The sequence below is a fragment of the Dendrobates tinctorius genome, unplaced genomic scaffold, assembly GCF_039654945.1.
Source record: "Dendrobates tinctorius isolate UK_male_01 unplaced genomic scaffold, ASM3965494v1 ptg000250l, whole genome shotgun sequence".
In the NCBI taxonomy this organism is placed as follows: Eukaryota; Metazoa; Chordata; class Amphibia; order Anura; family Dendrobatidae; genus Dendrobates; species Dendrobates tinctorius.
In genome coordinates this window covers 25685915-25702109 of record NW_027361917.1, presented here as the reverse complement: position 1 = coordinate 25702109, position 16195 = coordinate 25685915, and the positions used below count along the sequence as shown (strand labels likewise).

The 16195-nt window shown below is 45.1% G+C and overlaps 2 protein-coding genes across 4 annotated transcripts in view; one reads left to right on the top strand and one right to left on the bottom strand.

The window, feature by feature from the left end:
* DHX57 (DExH-box helicase 57) overlaps window positions 1-10118 on the bottom strand; it is a 91301-nt gene extending 81183 nt beyond the window's left edge. For both annotated transcript variants that reach the window (XM_073557553.1, XM_073557554.1), the window contains exons 1-6: window positions 10014-10118; window positions 6017-6246; window positions 4046-4186; window positions 3695-3913; window positions 1400-2208; window positions 454-662 (exon numbers count right to left, since the gene is read on the bottom strand). In XM_073557553.1, coding sequence (XP_073413654.1) covers window positions 454-662; window positions 1400-2208; window positions 3695-3913; window positions 4046-4186; window positions 6017-6246 — 1608 coding nt within the window. In that variant the 5' untranslated portion in view covers window positions 10014-10118. The remainder of the gene's footprint in view (window positions 1-453; window positions 663-1399; window positions 2209-3694; window positions 3914-4045; window positions 4187-6016; window positions 6247-10013) is intronic.
* Window positions 10119-10141: 23 nt separating this feature from the next.
* Window positions 10142-16195, top strand: part of MORN2 (MORN repeat containing 2) — a 61749-nt gene continuing 55695 nt past the window's right edge. For both annotated transcript variants that reach the window (XR_012224886.1, XM_073557552.1), the window contains exon 1: window positions 10142-10248. Coding sequence is in view for 1 of the 2 variants with exons in the window: in XM_073557552.1 (XP_073413653.1) it covers window positions 10221-10248 (28 nt within the window). In the remaining variant the exon portion in view is untranslated. The remainder of the gene's footprint in view (window positions 10249-16195) is intronic.

The window sequence follows — 16195 nt, the reverse complement described above, 5'->3', positions numbered from 1 at the left end:
GAGGGCTATAGAGTTTCCCATTTTCAGTATAAATACAGCACCTGTTGCTTGCTATTGGCCCGTACCAAGCACCCGAGAAGCTTGGATTTTCTAAGAAGCTACATAGTCTTTTTCCTTTACAAACTCATAGTTTAAGAATAGAGCAGGGCATGCTCTTCCACAGTGTAACAATATTGTAGGTGTATGGGGGCACCATAGAGCAACACACAGGGTGCCTGTTTGTTAGGCAAACCTTGCATGTGAGACATGCAGCGGCGGGGACTCGAATATATTTTTCGAGCACGCTAAAGACACTCGGTTAGCACACGAGCATAGATAACACCTTTTCAGAGCACGTTCGCTGATCACTAGCCTATACATTACTAGATTTGTCTTTGCATTTTTTCTTTAAATTAAATGTATGGCCATTTACAATGTCTCCGCTGAGCGTTCAGTGACGTATGGGCTACTTACCCGCTTCGTCTTGAAGTGTTTACAGATCTTGGCATTTTCTGTAAGTAAAGCTTTGGGGTTGCAGTATTTTTTGTCCTGTTTTTTCTTGAGATTGACATAACTTTCATTTTCTACCACCACAGTCTCCGATTCCAAGTCATCCAGTTCATCATCATCAGTCTGGGTAAGTTTACTAAGCTCTTCCCTCACGATATTGAACTCTCTTTTTGCTAGAAAAGAAAACAAGACATACTGGTATCTGGTAAGAATATCATGTGGCAATACAACAGGGACCTTATTAATTCCTAAAGAAATTGCAAGGCTTTTACCAAGAAAAGAAAATTATGTATTTCAGCAATTCTTTTTTTCTATGTGACTTTTTAATGTCACAAGTGCTTTTCTTTAAATGATGTTGAAAAAGTTCTTTTTACTAAACGTTTAGCTTCATTTTACTCTGCTTGTCATCAGATTTTGTGAGCATTCAAATCAACAGATACACATTTTATTAGCATATCACATTCTGGTGACAGACTTGTCCTATGACTAGCATTTATTACCAAGCCACAGAATAGATGATAAACATATGATTGAAGGGAGTCTGCATGAGAACTGGGGTTCTGTGACCCATGTGAAAGGAAAGGTAGTGTGAATAGTGACCACCAAAATATTTATTTCTATGGGTATATTGGGGAGGTAGTGGGCATGTGTCAGGGTTGCTTCAACAGACAATGAATGGATCCGAGGTCACACGTTCACACTACAATCCATTTACACAGACGCTTTTGTCAGAACTGAATTGTCAGAATTGATGGGGATAAAAGTGGTCGGATCCTCATCAACAATGAATACAAACCTTATGCCATAAGAGCGACGATAAAAAAATTTGCTCCCAACATCCTCGGGTTGTTGGATGCGTATGTCAGTTTACGGGCACATGGCCGCTCAAAGGCTATTAGCATTCCCATACCTTCTGGAGCACAAGATGATCTGTCAGAGTTAACAGGCTTATTAACAATTATTGGGGGTTTCTTGATTTCAAATGTTGGCCGTATGATAGGTGGTGGGATACTATATCGATGATGTGTATTGGCAAGTAATTGTAGAATATCTTCTTCATCCTCTAAGCAGCTGACAAGAGAATAGACAACTGGTTCCCCAGCTTCAGCAATAGTCAATGCTTTCTCATACAGGTACTCCGCCATGTGCAAGCGGCAACCCATTGGCAGGTTCTCATTAAGTGAATGAAACGCTATCAGTGGCGCTTGATAAGGATATTTGTTATCCTTAGGGAAACGAATTTCAAGTTCATACAGATAACTATTGTCATTAGCACTTAGGTGAGATTCATCCTTTACATTTTGCTTTGGAGATTCATGCCTAAATCTACATTTTGACCCAAACCGGCAATTTTCTCCTTTCAAGAAAAACCTGCAGATATTATTAGGCATTGGATTCACAAAATCTTTTGCACGGTCCTTATTTCGGGGTTTCTGAAGCCTGTCTGTTAGATAACCCAGTTCAAGTCCCACAGTCCATACTCTATTTGGTATTCTTTCAATGAACTTCTCCCCACATATGGAGCTGAGGACAAAAGTCTCTTCCTGACGCAAGGCCAAGATGTCTTCAGTGCTAATGTTATCAGCACTCCGTGGGGTTTTTGTCTGGATACCAAAAGCTTCTGAAAAACACTGCAGCAACAAATATTCAAGGGATGAGCCAACATCTCCATCATGGGTCCTCAAGGCAGTCATACATCTTTCTCGGTCAAAACCATAACTATAAGACATTAAACAGAAAAAGAAATTTTAAGCAATTATTAATAAAAGAACAAGAATGATATGTTAGCGACTGCTACAAGTACATTTAGAATTTCTCATAATTGCATAGTATTAAAGTGGATCTGCAAGACATATATTGATCAGCTATCCTTTGGCTAGGTCTATGATATCAGACCAGTGGGCATCTTACATGCAGCACCACTACTGATCAGCTGTTTGCAGCTCCTGCTACAGCCGAATGCAAGCATGGCTCTGTACGATATTTAGTGGCAATTCTTGAATAATGCAGTTCAGCTCCCATTCACTTATACCCATTGTCTGGTTAACACGTTATCACCTATCACAGGGCTAGGTTATAACTTGCTGATTGGTGCAGCTTCCAATGGTGGAACACCCACCAATCGGCAGACTCGGGAACTTTCATCCTCCTTTACAAAATGGCAAAGGAAGACGGGCGTCAACTGCCGCCCCAGTCATTTCCTACCGCTGAATGAGTGCAGCACTCAAAAGCTCCAGAGGGAAAAAATGGAGCAAGACTCAGCCATGCACACTGCAGATTAATTCTAAGGGCAGGTGCAGACAACAGTTTTTCTTTCCCTCTGAGAAAAATGATCCGATTGGGAGTGTGGTAAGAGTGGGATCAGATTTTCTCAGAGGTGAAGAAAAAAAAAAAGTTTCTCCACATTCTCCATTATGTCAGTCCATGAAAAGCAGACCGAACTTGGATGTCATCCCAATACTGTTGGATTTATTTCACGACTCCACAGACATGAATGAGCGAGTGCCATCAGAATCTCGGAGGCAAATCGTGCATGGAGATTTTTCCCTCAGACCTGTACATAGCCCCATAGAACAACATGGATGAGTGCTATCCTTCAAAACCACAGATAGCACTCGCTTAATTTAAATGGTCTTGTATACGAGCCCTAAGGGCTCATGCTCACTTGCAAGAGACTCGCATGATTCTCGTGCAAGTCTCTTGCATGAAAACCTGGCACTGACGCTGGCACTCGGACCGGAGTGTGCGGCTGCATAGAAACATGTATGGGCACGCTCCGGTCCGAGTGTCGGCGGCAGTGCCAGGTTTTCATGAGTCTCTCTCAAGTGAGTATGAGCCCTAACAGTGATAAAAGTTCCCCAATATGTCAATCATTGCGGGTTGCAGTGATCAGACCCCCATCAAAAAGTTACTACTTATAGGACAACCCCTTTAAATAGGAGCTGTGCTGTAACAAATGAGAATGGCCATAACAGTGCCCTTCCTGTGCTCTAGTCCCGTACAATATGTACATCTAGCTGCTATGGAGATGCAAACAGCTGATCAGTGGGGGCACCAGGAGTCGGACCCACTCTACTCTGACATTGATGAACTATGCTAAGAATAGGTGATCAGCATATACGTCCTAAGTAACTCATTTAACCAAGCATAGCTGCTTACAAATTCATTCCTAATGGAAGGCAGTATAGCACACTGACAGACCTACCGAGATAGTTTCCCAATAGCAAAAGGTGATATGACCGCTTCAGGCAACATCTGGGCAGGAGCTTCTGGAGAAAGCCTCCCAGCCACATCCAGTGATTCTTTTGGGGAGGACCAGAGATCAAATCCTGAATCTGCGTCACAATTTTCACCATTGCTGTCCTCTTCATCATCTTGAGAGCTGCTGTATTCACCGTCTTCCTCCAAGTCTGAGCCCACATTACTGTGTATGACAGTAAATTTCCACTTTTATTATAATTTTTGTACTATAGAGTGTCACCTAGCATCTCTTTAGCATTCATCAAGGAAATCTAAACTGTAAAATAAAATACACTTTACGGCTATATCTACTTACTCAGCAACAGTATCTAGATCTGGCTCCTGAAGATCGCGCAAAAGAGCCTTCAACCGTTCTTGGTTCTCAGAGGTCATGTGCAGAGTCTGAAGAGGAGTGCTGTGCGTGCTGCCCCCACGGCACCGCGGCCCAGGTCTGTAACTAATCATATAAGTAGTCAGTCATATAAGATGTGGTAGGGAATCTATACACAAGAAGTGCAATATTTAACTTTGGGCCAAAATTTTGGATCTCGGTAAACACTCAAATTATCAAGGAAAGGAGCTATTCTGGAAACCACTCAGCACATCAAAATTCAAATTGGAATTTTCAAATTTTGCACCTTTCAAAATTTAAATAAAAGCAGAAAAAAGATTTCTTGGCAGATATTTTACATATTGATTGAATTTCCCTATGAAGTCTTATTGCTGTGGGTCTTAACGCTGGGACCAAAGCGCAGATCATGTTGTGGACTGTGCGGGATCTAGGAGAGTGACAGCAGGCAAGTATGATTTATTTTATTACTTTTAGGAAATTAGCTTTTCAGATATTGAACACCATTTGAGCAGACAACCCTTTAAAAACTGTACTCTCATGTTATTAAGTTGCATCAATTAGTTAGAGAGCATAAAAATCAACAAGCTTGAAGTGGACTTTACTTTTTTCTATGTGTTGTCATTTCATACCAGCCAATCGATTTCAACAGAGCAGTTAACTTAGCTGCTCACCTCCCTCCACCCCAGCTCCTGACTTTTATCAGTCCTGCAAATCATGTCCATGGATTGCTGCATGGAATCTGTGTGCTCCTGCCACCTCTGCTAGCAGCATGGGGCAGCACACAGTTTAGGCCAGCAGTACAACCATGCCAATAGTCTGAAATACCAGTAATAATAATCTTTATTTTTATATAGCGCTAACATATTCCGCAGCGCTTTACAGTTTGCACACATTTTCATCACTGTCCCCGATGGGGCTCACAATCTAAAAATTCCCTATCAGTATGTCTTTGGAGTGTGGGAGGAAACCGGAGTGCCCGGAGGAAACCCACGCAAACACGGGGAGAACATACAAACTCCTTGCAGATGCTGTCCTTGGTGGGATTCGAACCCAGGACCCCAGCGCTGCAAGGCTGCAGCGCTAACCACTGAGACACCGTGCTGCCCAAATTGCGACGACCAACGCGCCCTGTGCCACCAATACGTCACGATCCCACCACTGACACGGGTGTGTCAGCGGACGAAGGGAAGCGACGCACTGCCGGCACACGGCTATCACAGCACAGTGGGAGCTTATCTTAGTTATCCCACCACTGGCACCATGTGACAAAAATATACAGCAAGCTAATCTTGCCCTAACAATTTATCGCAGGGGGGGTATTTTGGATGCCCCTCCGCTGCTAACAACCTTTCAAGAACTGCGGGGATTTATGTACATCCCACTTTCTCAGTTCCACTTTGGAACTCGCAGCTCTCCGGCGCCCCCCTTACCCTCAGATCAGTCAGGGAACTGCACCTAGGATAATTAGTCGCCGGATGGGCTGCTTGTTGTGCACGGGCAGTTAGACTATTGCAGTAAGGGAATTATCAGTGCTTTGGCCTTCGGCCACTCATTCAGCAATATAAGACCCTTCCGTACTGCCAACCAGCCTAACCAACCGCACACACCACCAGTCTTCAGAAGCTTACCATTCCCCCATTCAGGGAGGCAGAGGAGCGGTGCTCTGAAGAAGAAAGATCAAAGGTCATAAGATTGATTTAAAGGGCACCTTTTATTACTAGAATCAACCGTCCTAAGCCATCTATAAGGGCATGCAGATCAAAGACAGTTGAATCATATGATATCGGCAATCTGATGAATCCTGAGAAATCCAAATAAGCATAAAAGATCTCTGTGCTAGATGAGCCACATGCCAGTATAGACAGGTTAGGTGGGTTATCAGTAGGAACTGATAGATGTCCTTTATGGAAAGATAGTGTCAGAGAAACCTCTTACTTTGCTGCCCTCTCTGGTTTTCTGGAGAAGCAGATATCATCTCCATCATCCCATGCTTTAGTAGAGCTTTTCTTTCCTCCTCCTCCTCCGCCTCCAGGTTCAGCTCTACATCTTCCTCCTCTATTTCCTCCTCGCCCACTACCACCTCCTCTTCTGCCCCCTCTTCCAGCCCCACGTCCTTTGCCACCTCCTTTGTTTGGTTTGCCTTTTCTCCTGATAGGAAAATCCATCTGTAGAGACACAATATCAAAGCACATAATCCCACACATCATATCATATATGGATTCCAGTGCTACCTCTAGCAATTTTACAATATTCTTCATCTACCACATCATTAACAGGGAATAGGCTGCTGTAAATGGAGCCTGCATTCTGCTGACATTTGTACTACTGTGCTTAATGTTCATTCCATTATCTTTAGAATTACAAAAATGAACTTTAGGAAGTTTATATGTATGCAATAAAGATTCTTTATGATGGATCAAATGGAGTAAAAAAAAAATCATAGATAGATATATTTTAATTCTCTTCCTAAAACCATTTTTTTTCCTATGCACACATGACCATTTTTGGGGGACCTTGTGCCCATCCAGTAGTTTTTCTTGCAAAAGGTGAGCAAGATTTTAAGGCTATGTGCACATGTTGAGTAAATGAATCAAGAAAATTCAGCACCATGTCTGCATCTCTTGGCAAGAAAAACGCATCTGCGATGTGTGCACAAGCCCGCAATCTCGCTTTTCTTCATTATAAACAAAGTGGATTTAGGGGTCATGATGGAATGTGATGCCATAGGGTATGTTCCCATGGTCAGTAAACGCTGCAGGTAGGATGCGCCATACCTCTGCAGTATCAAACCCGCAGCGTCCAGATGTTACAGCATAGTGGATGGGATTTCACGACATCCCATCTCCACTATGCAAGCAGGAAGAGCCAGGTAAAGTGCCACAATTGCCATTTGTGGGGTGGCTGCGGGCTGCTATTTTTAGGCTGGTGAAGGACACAATCCATGGGCCTCACCAATCTGAGAATACCAGGCTGCAGATGTCTGCTTTTTCCTTGGTTGGTTAACAAAAATAAGGGGGGACCCCACGCTGTTTTTTTTGGAGGGGATTCCACTATTTTTTCTAACCATCCAAGGTAAGCAGACTGCTGCGGTCTGGTATTATCAGGCTGGTAAGGTTCATGGATATTGGATACTTACCAACCTGAAATACCAGTCCCAGTAGTCTGCTTTACTCTGGCTGGTTAACAAATATAAGGGACCCTACACTATCTTTTTTTTTTTTTTAATTATTTATTAAAAAGGAGGGGACCTCTCTGCTTTCCTCCACTTCCTGTGACGTGTACTTTCGGCTGTGTCACAAGATTCACCATTATTTAAATTAGTATACAGCGCAAGGAAGATCACAAGGAAATGGACAGCATGTGACTTAAATATGAGCGTCTGAGCAAAGGGTCTGAATACTTATGACCATGTGATATTTCAGTTTTTCTTTTTTTTAATAAATTTGCAAAAATTTCTACATTTCTGTTTTCTTTCAGTCAAGATGGGATGCAGAGTGTACATTAATGAGAAAAAAAATGAACTTTTTTGAATTTACCAAATGACTGCAATGAAACAAAAAGTGACAAATTTAAAGGGATCTGAATACTTTCTGTACCCACTGTATGTCATATTACGAGGACATTTCATGTACAGCGCCCTCTTCAGGTCAACCCACACATTTTCAATTATGTTCAGGTATGGGCCATTCCAGAACTTGTATTAATAAAGGATGTGCAGTACCCTCCTGCCGCCTCTATACAGTTGACGGTAGCTCTGCAACTGAGCACATCTGGCTGCAGCTGGCACTGGAAACAGATAACTGTCAGGGATGCTGGGTGTTGCGTCCCCATTAATCAGATAGTGATGATCTACCCTAAGATCCAGGTGGCATAGCAGAGCTGAGTGGATCTAGTAGGACTCAGCTCCTGTTCCCTCCATACACCCAGGTATCGCATGCCTATGCTATATACATGGCACTTGTTCAGAACAGTGTATACAGCAATAGGGAAGGCAGTGACAGTAATAAACCATTTCTGCCTTTTCTATGGGGAGTCTGGCTGTATCTGACAGCAATCTCCCTGCTCACCTAGTGGCAGCTGCTCTACTTTACAGTGACATTTTAGAACATCACCGCAGAGTAGACGATGGACATTTATTGTGTATGGACGGACCAGAAGTGTTTAGTCAGTAAAGTTGTTGGTTTCTACAAGCACTTTGCAATGTTAACCATTTCCGAGCCTCTTTAAGGGTTAATAGAGATGGGCAAACCTGAACAGTAAAGTTCGGCGCCAATATGAAATACCTACGATTCGGGCACGGACACCGAACACGGACTTCACCACGTAGTCCGTGTTACTGTTCGGCTTCGGCTGCCCAAGCATCGGGTGTTTGTCGCGCTGTTATGTGCATGGCAGCGCAGCAAACATCGCTTCTGATCGGCAGGGAAATTATCCCCACCGGTCAGAGAACCGCGGTTCCCAGCTGTGATCGGAGGTATAAACTTTACCTCCGGTCACTGGTGTCAGCTGATGGGACTACTCACAGCATTTCAGTCACCAGTGGTTCTCAGCCTGGACTGACACATCTTGGCACCGTCCAGGTTGAAAACTGTTTATCCCCCAGACATGGATTACGGCGTGGGACAGAACGACGGACAGGTATGGTATATTGTTGTTTTTTTATTTTAATTATATTACAGGAGATCTAGGGATTCAGGTGTTTAGTGTCATTTCAAATAAAGGACTTTATTGTGGCTGTGTCTTTACCATACAACTATAGGATCAATAATGGATAACTGTCCTATAGACGTCTCTCCAATACTAAGCCGTGGGCTTGATGTCACCTGACAATATAAAGGTGACATCAACCCCACAAATATGAAACCCACTTGCCATCACTACAGGGCAAGTGGGAAGAGCAGGGCGAAGCACCAGAATTGGCGCATCTAGTAGCTGTGCCTTTTCTGGGCTGCTAGTTTTAGGCTGGAGAGGTCAAAATCAATGGCCCTTTACCAGGCTGAGAATACCAGCCCCCCCAGCTATTAGATTTAGCAAGGGTGGTTGTCAAAATGGGGGGACCCCATGCCGTTTTTTAATTATTTATTTAAATAATTAAAAGAACAGCATGGGGACCCCTCTATTCTTGATAACCAGCCTTGCTGAAGCTGAGAACAGAGGGTTGCAGCCCCCAGCTGTGAGTTTTAGCTGGCTGGTTAGCAAAATAGGGGGGAACCCATGCTGTTTTTTTTATTTCATTATTTATTTACAGCGCAGGAGCAGCTGATGAATACTCCCATCCGCTGCTCCTGCTCTCACTGTAAATAGCGGTAGCTGGTGCCAGATGAAGGGATCAGTAGTTCTGTCAGCTGACACCAGTGACTGGAGGTAAACTTCATACCTCCAATCACAGCTGCAGGCCCCTGCTGTCTTTTGACCGGAAGAGATGATTTCCCCACCGATCAGAAGCAGTGTTTGCCGTGCTGCCATGCGCATGACAGCGCAGCAAACACTGGATGTTTGGGCCCCCCATTCAAGTGAAAAGGGGCCAGATCCAGTACTGTTCTGGTGCCCAAACCCAAACTTTTTGTAACTCTTCGGCTGAATCCACAGGACCCAAACATCCAGGTGTGCGCCCATCTCTAAGGGTTAAATATATGGCACACTGTGCATTGTGTCTCCACTTCAGCAGCTCATGGGTCAAGTTTTCAGTTTGGAAGTCTGGAGGGTAAGACAATGCAGAACCCTATGTGATCTGCACCATCCAGCTACTACAAACCACAGGGCAATGTATGGAGGAGATGAGCGTGTAGTACAACAACACCCAGCACGCCCAGGTCCAGGGGACTACACGCTTCGGAACTTCTTTTGTCCTTGTTACAACCCGTCCTGGATAATAAAGTTTTGTTTACATTTCCAAAGCGCCCACAGAAGACAAACAGACACAGGCACCCACCTCCAGCGCCGCACAGCAGGGAGCACTGGGACTAAGGGAACTTCCTGTCGGGTCACGTGACGTACACGTAGCCAGCACCCCAGACCAGCCCCCCGGCCTTCCATTGGTCAGTTATAGTCTACGTCACACGTTGTCCCCGCCTTATCTGTGAGTGCGCTTTGCTTACATCCGTTACCATAGTAACACTGTAGCTACTGAGAAGCAAGGATGGAAGAAGGGGCAGCAGACGCTTGCGGTAAGGGTGCAGTTTATGCGTGGCGGCTACACGCGGGGCCGTCAGTTATTGCAGAAGTAATATCTGTATAAGGCACGAGTTATGACGTCATCACTGTATTGTAGTTTGCCTTCCCAGCTGTTGTAAACTTAATCATATGATTTTCTGATTTGAATGGACGTAGAGCAGAGATAGGGGTGTAGCTCCTGCCCACATTCACTATGTATACAGCACATGTAGCTGAAGGGTCAGTATAAGGGCCCCTGGGGGGCCACAGTGCCCAACATGGTGCTGCCTATAATGAGATACAGCGGAAGACGGTGGCCAGAAGGCGCCATCCTCCCCAATCCTGCAGTGCCAGCTCTGGGTGCAGATACTTGTGTAGTGATGGGACCAGTGAGTCCGGTAAGGCTGTGTTCACACCTAGCAGAGCTGGTTTTTGTCTGCATGTTTTCCACATCAAAATACGCCATAAAATTTCTTTCCAGGCTGTTGATTTTTTGCTGTTTTAGTTTGGTCACTTTTCTGCTGTATTTGATGCGTTTTTGGTGCAGATTTGAAGCAGCAATTTTTCATGCATTTTTTTTAAGCACAGACAAGCTTTGATTCTGTGCATTAAGGCTACTTTCACACTAGTGTGGCGCCCCTGAGGATTCAGTTGCCACAGAGGTACTGCACCTCCTCCTGAGGTGTGGTACCCCACCGTCCAGGTAGGTTGGAGGCTCCTGACCACGCTCCAACACCTGCACCCATCATCACAAAGTAGTTCAGCAAAGCCACATTGCGGCTCCCGGCTTGGAGTGTAGCAGAGCACCTTTGGTGGCTCCCTGCTTGGAACACGAAACGTGCTGGGAGGCGGGTGGAGTTAGAATACATAAAAGAGCGGGAAGGTTTAGGATTTCAGTCAGTCAGTCAGTCAGTGGAGAGTGAGGAGAGAGGATCCCTGAGAGAGAAAGGGATGGAGGAAGAAGGAGCTGCAGCAGATCTCAGTGACCTGGGTCTGCTGGCACGGGAAAGGAAAGAAGGAGAAAGACACTGAACAGAAACCTGATCTTCCATAAGAAGGAAAGACTAGTACGGAACGTAGGAGTAAAAGGGAACATAGAGGACGTGGGTTAAAGGAAGAACCCTACCTAGAACTTCTAAGCGCAAGGCCGAGGCCCGGTCCCCGAGGTTGTATGGATACTAATTGTCCTGCAGCAGACACAGGAGGAGTAGTGGGCTGTAAATGCACTACTCCCATCAAAGACTTGAGGGCACAACAGCAACGTTGATAGTGAGCCGGGACTTAGGAGCAAGGAGTCCCCGAAGCAGCTACAGCTGTCTGCCGTACAAGGATAGTTCTTGGGAACATCTGTTAGGAGGAACTCCAGTGTAACTCAGTACTAGGAGTACTTCACTTAAAGGCGCTATAGAGGAGACGCTCAAAAAGGCACATGTAGGCGGAGTGTTGTAAGGGAGCATTCCATCTTGCCTGGAGGTTGACTGAGTCCCTGACCCGGAGGACACAGCGCGGAGGCAGGCACCTGTGTTGTGAGTTCATTTTCCCCTTCGTCACTCGGGTCTGGTGAACTCCCTATTCTGGTAAAGGAAGGTAATGAGCCTGATTATCAGGCACCTGAGTCTAATGAGGATGACTGGCTGAGTGGAGTCACGGACTGGATATAAGGCTGCCGACGCCCTTCTGCCCTGCGAGTGATTTCTCTGTGGACTTCTAGGACACCAGTCTGATTCCTGCTCCTCTAAAGCTAAGTTTCTGTTTTGCCTGTTAGCTTTTTGTTTTGTTTTTTGTTTTCCTTGCTTTTCAGTATTCTGCCATTCCCTGCTGGGGTGAGCTGAATCTCCTTTTGCCTGTAGCTCTGTCTTCAGTATATTCCTGAGTACTGACATAGCTTTTTTGAAGCCTAGCATCTTCAGGGCCTTTTTCACTGTCAGTCTGTTGGCTCTTATTTTCATAGGGTTTTTCACGGATTGCAGACAGCAGCCTTCCTGTCCTTTTCTATTTAGTTAGCTTGGGCCCCTCTTTGCTCAGTCTATCTTTCTGTCTGTGTTAGTATTTTCATCTTGCTTCACCGTCATTATATGTTGGGGGCTGCCTATTGCTTTGGGGTCTGCTCTGGGGCAGTTTTGATTTCCCCTTTCTTTCTTTAGGCCTATTTAATTCTCCGGCTGTGATCGAGGGGTCTAGGGCATCGTAGGAACCCCCCAAGGCTACTGCTAGTTGTGTTGATAGGTTCTGGGGTCTGCAATCCGATAGCTGCCAACTTCTCTGGTTTTCTGGACTTAGCTAGCATTTTTGTTTTTGCCTCCTACGGTGACTCAATCATAACAGAATCACACGCCATACCGCAGATCCTAGGGTACTCAATAGCAGGAAAGAATTGTGTTTAAAAAATAAAAAATAAAAAGAGGTGTGTGTATATTCTTTCCTCTATATCTCTGAGGCCGTAGAGGGAAATTTTTTTTGTGGCCAAAAAGGATGGTTCTTCAAGGCCTTGTATTGATTATCGTGCCCTCAATAAAATTACTATTAAATATCAGTATCCGTTACCCCTGATTTCGGATCTATTCTCTAGAGTTAGAGGTGCTTGCTGGTTTACCAAGCTTGACCTCAGGGGGCGTATAATCTTATCCGCATTAAGCAGGGGGATGAATGGAAGACGGCGTTTAATACTCCGGAGGGACATTTTGAGTACCCGGTGATGCCTTTTGGGCTCACTAATGCCCCTTCTGTCTTCCAGTGCTTCATGAACGATATTTTCCGAGACTTTGTCGATAAATTTTTGATTATCTATCTGGATGATATTTTGATCTTCTCCAAGGATTGGGATTCTCATGTGGAACATGTTCGGACTGTGTTCCGGATCTTGAGGGAGAATTCCCTGTATGTCAAAGGATCGAAATGCCTTTTTGGAGTACAGAGGATTTCATTTTTGGGATTTATTTTGTCTCCGTCAACTACTGAAATGGACCCGGCCAAGGTACTGGCCATTTATGATTGGGTTCAGCCCACTTCTTTGAAGGCCCTCCAGAAGTTTTTGGGTTTTGCTAATTTTTATCGGAAATTTATAGCAAAATTTTCTAGTATTGCCAAGCCATTGACTGATCTGACTAAGAAGGGTGCTGATGTGTTGAATTGGTCTCCTGAGGCTGTTGCTTCCTTTCAGGAGCTGAAGCGAAGATTTACCTCCGCCCCGGTTTTGCGGCAACCTGATGTCTCACTCCCGTTCCAGGTAGAGGTGGATGCTTCTGAGATTGGTGCAGGAGCAGTTTCGTCCCAAAAGGATCCTGTAACATCTAAAATGAATCCCTGTGCTTTCTTTTCCCGAAAGTTCTCTCCATCTGAACGTAACTATGATGTGGGGAATCGGGAACTGTTGGCCATGAAATGGGCATTTGAGGAGTGGAGACATTGGTTGGAGGGAGCTAAACATCAAGTTGTGGTCCTCACTGACCACAAGAATTTGATTTACCTAGAGTCGGCTAAACGCTTGAACCCTAGACAGGCTAGGTGGGCCTTGTTTTTTACACTTTTGATTTTGTGGTCTCTTTTCTTCCTGGAACTAAGAATGTCAAGGCAGACGCCCTCTCTAGGAGTTTCTTTGCTGATTCTCCGGTGGTGACCAAGCCTGCTACCATCTTAGGCGAAGGGGTAGTTCTTTCTGCCATCTCGCCCGATTTGAGACTTGCTCTGCAAGAGTTCCAGGAGGACAAACCTGAGCGTTGTCCCAGTGGAAAGTTGTATGTTCCTGACCAGTGGAAGAAGAGAGTGATGTCTGAAGTTCATTGCTCTGCATTGGCTGGTCATCCAGGTATTTTTGGTACTAGAGATCTGGTGAGTCGCTCTTTTTGGTGGCCCACCTTGTCTCATGATGTCAGGAATTTTGTGCAGTCCTGTGGGACTTGCTCCCGGTCTAAATCTTGTTCTTGCTCTAGTGGGTTGTTGATGCCTTTGCCGGTCCCCAGGAGGCCATGGACCCATATTTCAATGGATTTCATCTCTGATATGCCGGTCTCTCAAAGAATGACTGTTATTTGGGTGATTTGTGATAGGTTCTCTAAGATGGTTCATCTTGTACCACTCCCTAAGTTGCCGTCTTCCTCTGAGTTGGTGCCCCTGTTTTTGCAACAGGTGGTTCGCTTACACGGGATTCCTGAGAACATTGTGTCTGACAGAGGAGTTCAGTTTGTGTCTAGATTTTGGAGGACTTTCTGTTCCCAGCTGGGAATTCAGTTGTCCTTCTCCTCTGCTTTTCACCCTCAGACCAATGGGCAGACAGAGAGAACAAACCAGACCTTGGAGTCGTATTTGAGATGTTTTATTTCCGCTGATCAGGATGATTGGGTTTCGTTTGTGCCCTTGGCCGAATTTGCTTTAAATAATAGAGCTAGTTCTGCCACTTTGATGTCACCTTTTTTTTGTAACTTTGGGTTTCATCCTCGATTTTCTTCAGGGCAGGTGGAGCCTTCTGCCTGCCCAGGTGCTGACACTGTGGTGGAGAGAATGCACCAGATCTGGGACCAATTGGTGGATAAGTTATCTCTCTCCCAGGAAAAGGCCCAGCGGTTTTCCAATCGACATAGGACCATTGGTCCCCAGTTTAAGATTGGTGATATGGTGTGGTTATCATCAAAAAATATTGCTATGAAGGTGGCTTCTCCTAAGTTTAAGCCTAGATTTATTGGACCTTACAATATTTTGGAGATTATTAATCCGGTCTCTTTTCGTTTGGCTCTTCCTGTCACATTTAAAATCCATAATGTGTTCCATAAGTCCTTGTTGAAGAGGTTTGTTGAACCAGTTGTTCCTGGGGTGGCACCTCCAGACCCTGTATTGGTTGAAAGTAACATGGAATATGAGGTAGAGAAAATACTGGATTCCCGTCTGGCTAGACGGAGACTCCAGTATTTGGTTAAGTGGAAGGGTTATGGTCAGGAGGATAATTCCTGGGTCTCTGCCTCTGATATTCATGCCAAAAGATTGGTGCGTGCATTTCATCGGGCTCACCCTGATCGCCCTGGTGGCGTGGTTGAGGGTTCGGTGATCCCTCCTCAAGGGGGAGGTACTGTTGTGAGTTCATTTTCCCCTTCGTCACTGGGGTCTGGTGAACTCCCTATTCTGGTAAAGGAAGGTAATGAGCCTGATTATCAGGCACCTGAGTCTAATGAGGATGACTGGCTGAGTGGAGTCACGGACTGGATATAAGGCTGCCGACGCCCTTCTGCCCTGCAGGTGATTTCTCTGTGGACTTCTAGGACACCAGTCTGATTCCTGCTCCTCTAAAGCTAAGTTTCTGTTTTGCCTGTTAGCTTTTTGTTTTGTTTTTTGTTTTCCTTGCTTTTCAGTATTCTGCCATTCCCTGCTGGGGTGAGCTGAATCTCCATTTGCCTGTAGCTCTGTCTTCAGTATATTCCTGAGTACTGACATAGCTTTTTTGAAGCCTAGCGTCTTCAGGGCCTTTTTCACTGTCAGTCTGTTGGCTCTTATTTTCATAGGGTTTTTCACGGATTGCAGACAGCAGCCTTCCTGTCCTTTTCTATTTAGTTAGCTTGGGCCCCTCTTTGCTCAGTCTATCTTTCTGTCTGTGTTAGTATTTTCATCTTGCTTCACCGTCATTATATGTTGGGGGCTGCCTATTGCTTTGGGGTCTGCTCTGGGGCAGTTTAGATTTCCCCTTTCTTTCTTTAGGCCTATTTAATTCTCCGGCTGTGATCGAGGGGTCTAGGGCATCGTAGGAACCCCCCAAGGCTACTGCTAGTTGTGTTGATAGGTTCAGGGGTCTGCAATCTGATAGCTGCCAACTTCTCTGGTTTTCTGGACTTAGCTAGCATTTCTGTTTTTGCCTCCTACGGTGACTCAATCATAACACACCTGTGTGTACTACAGACTGTGAGTAAAGCTTTGGAACTACAAGCCCTGGTGTCCTCCACTTATTCCGGCGCCAACACCTTCAGCACTGCTACATTT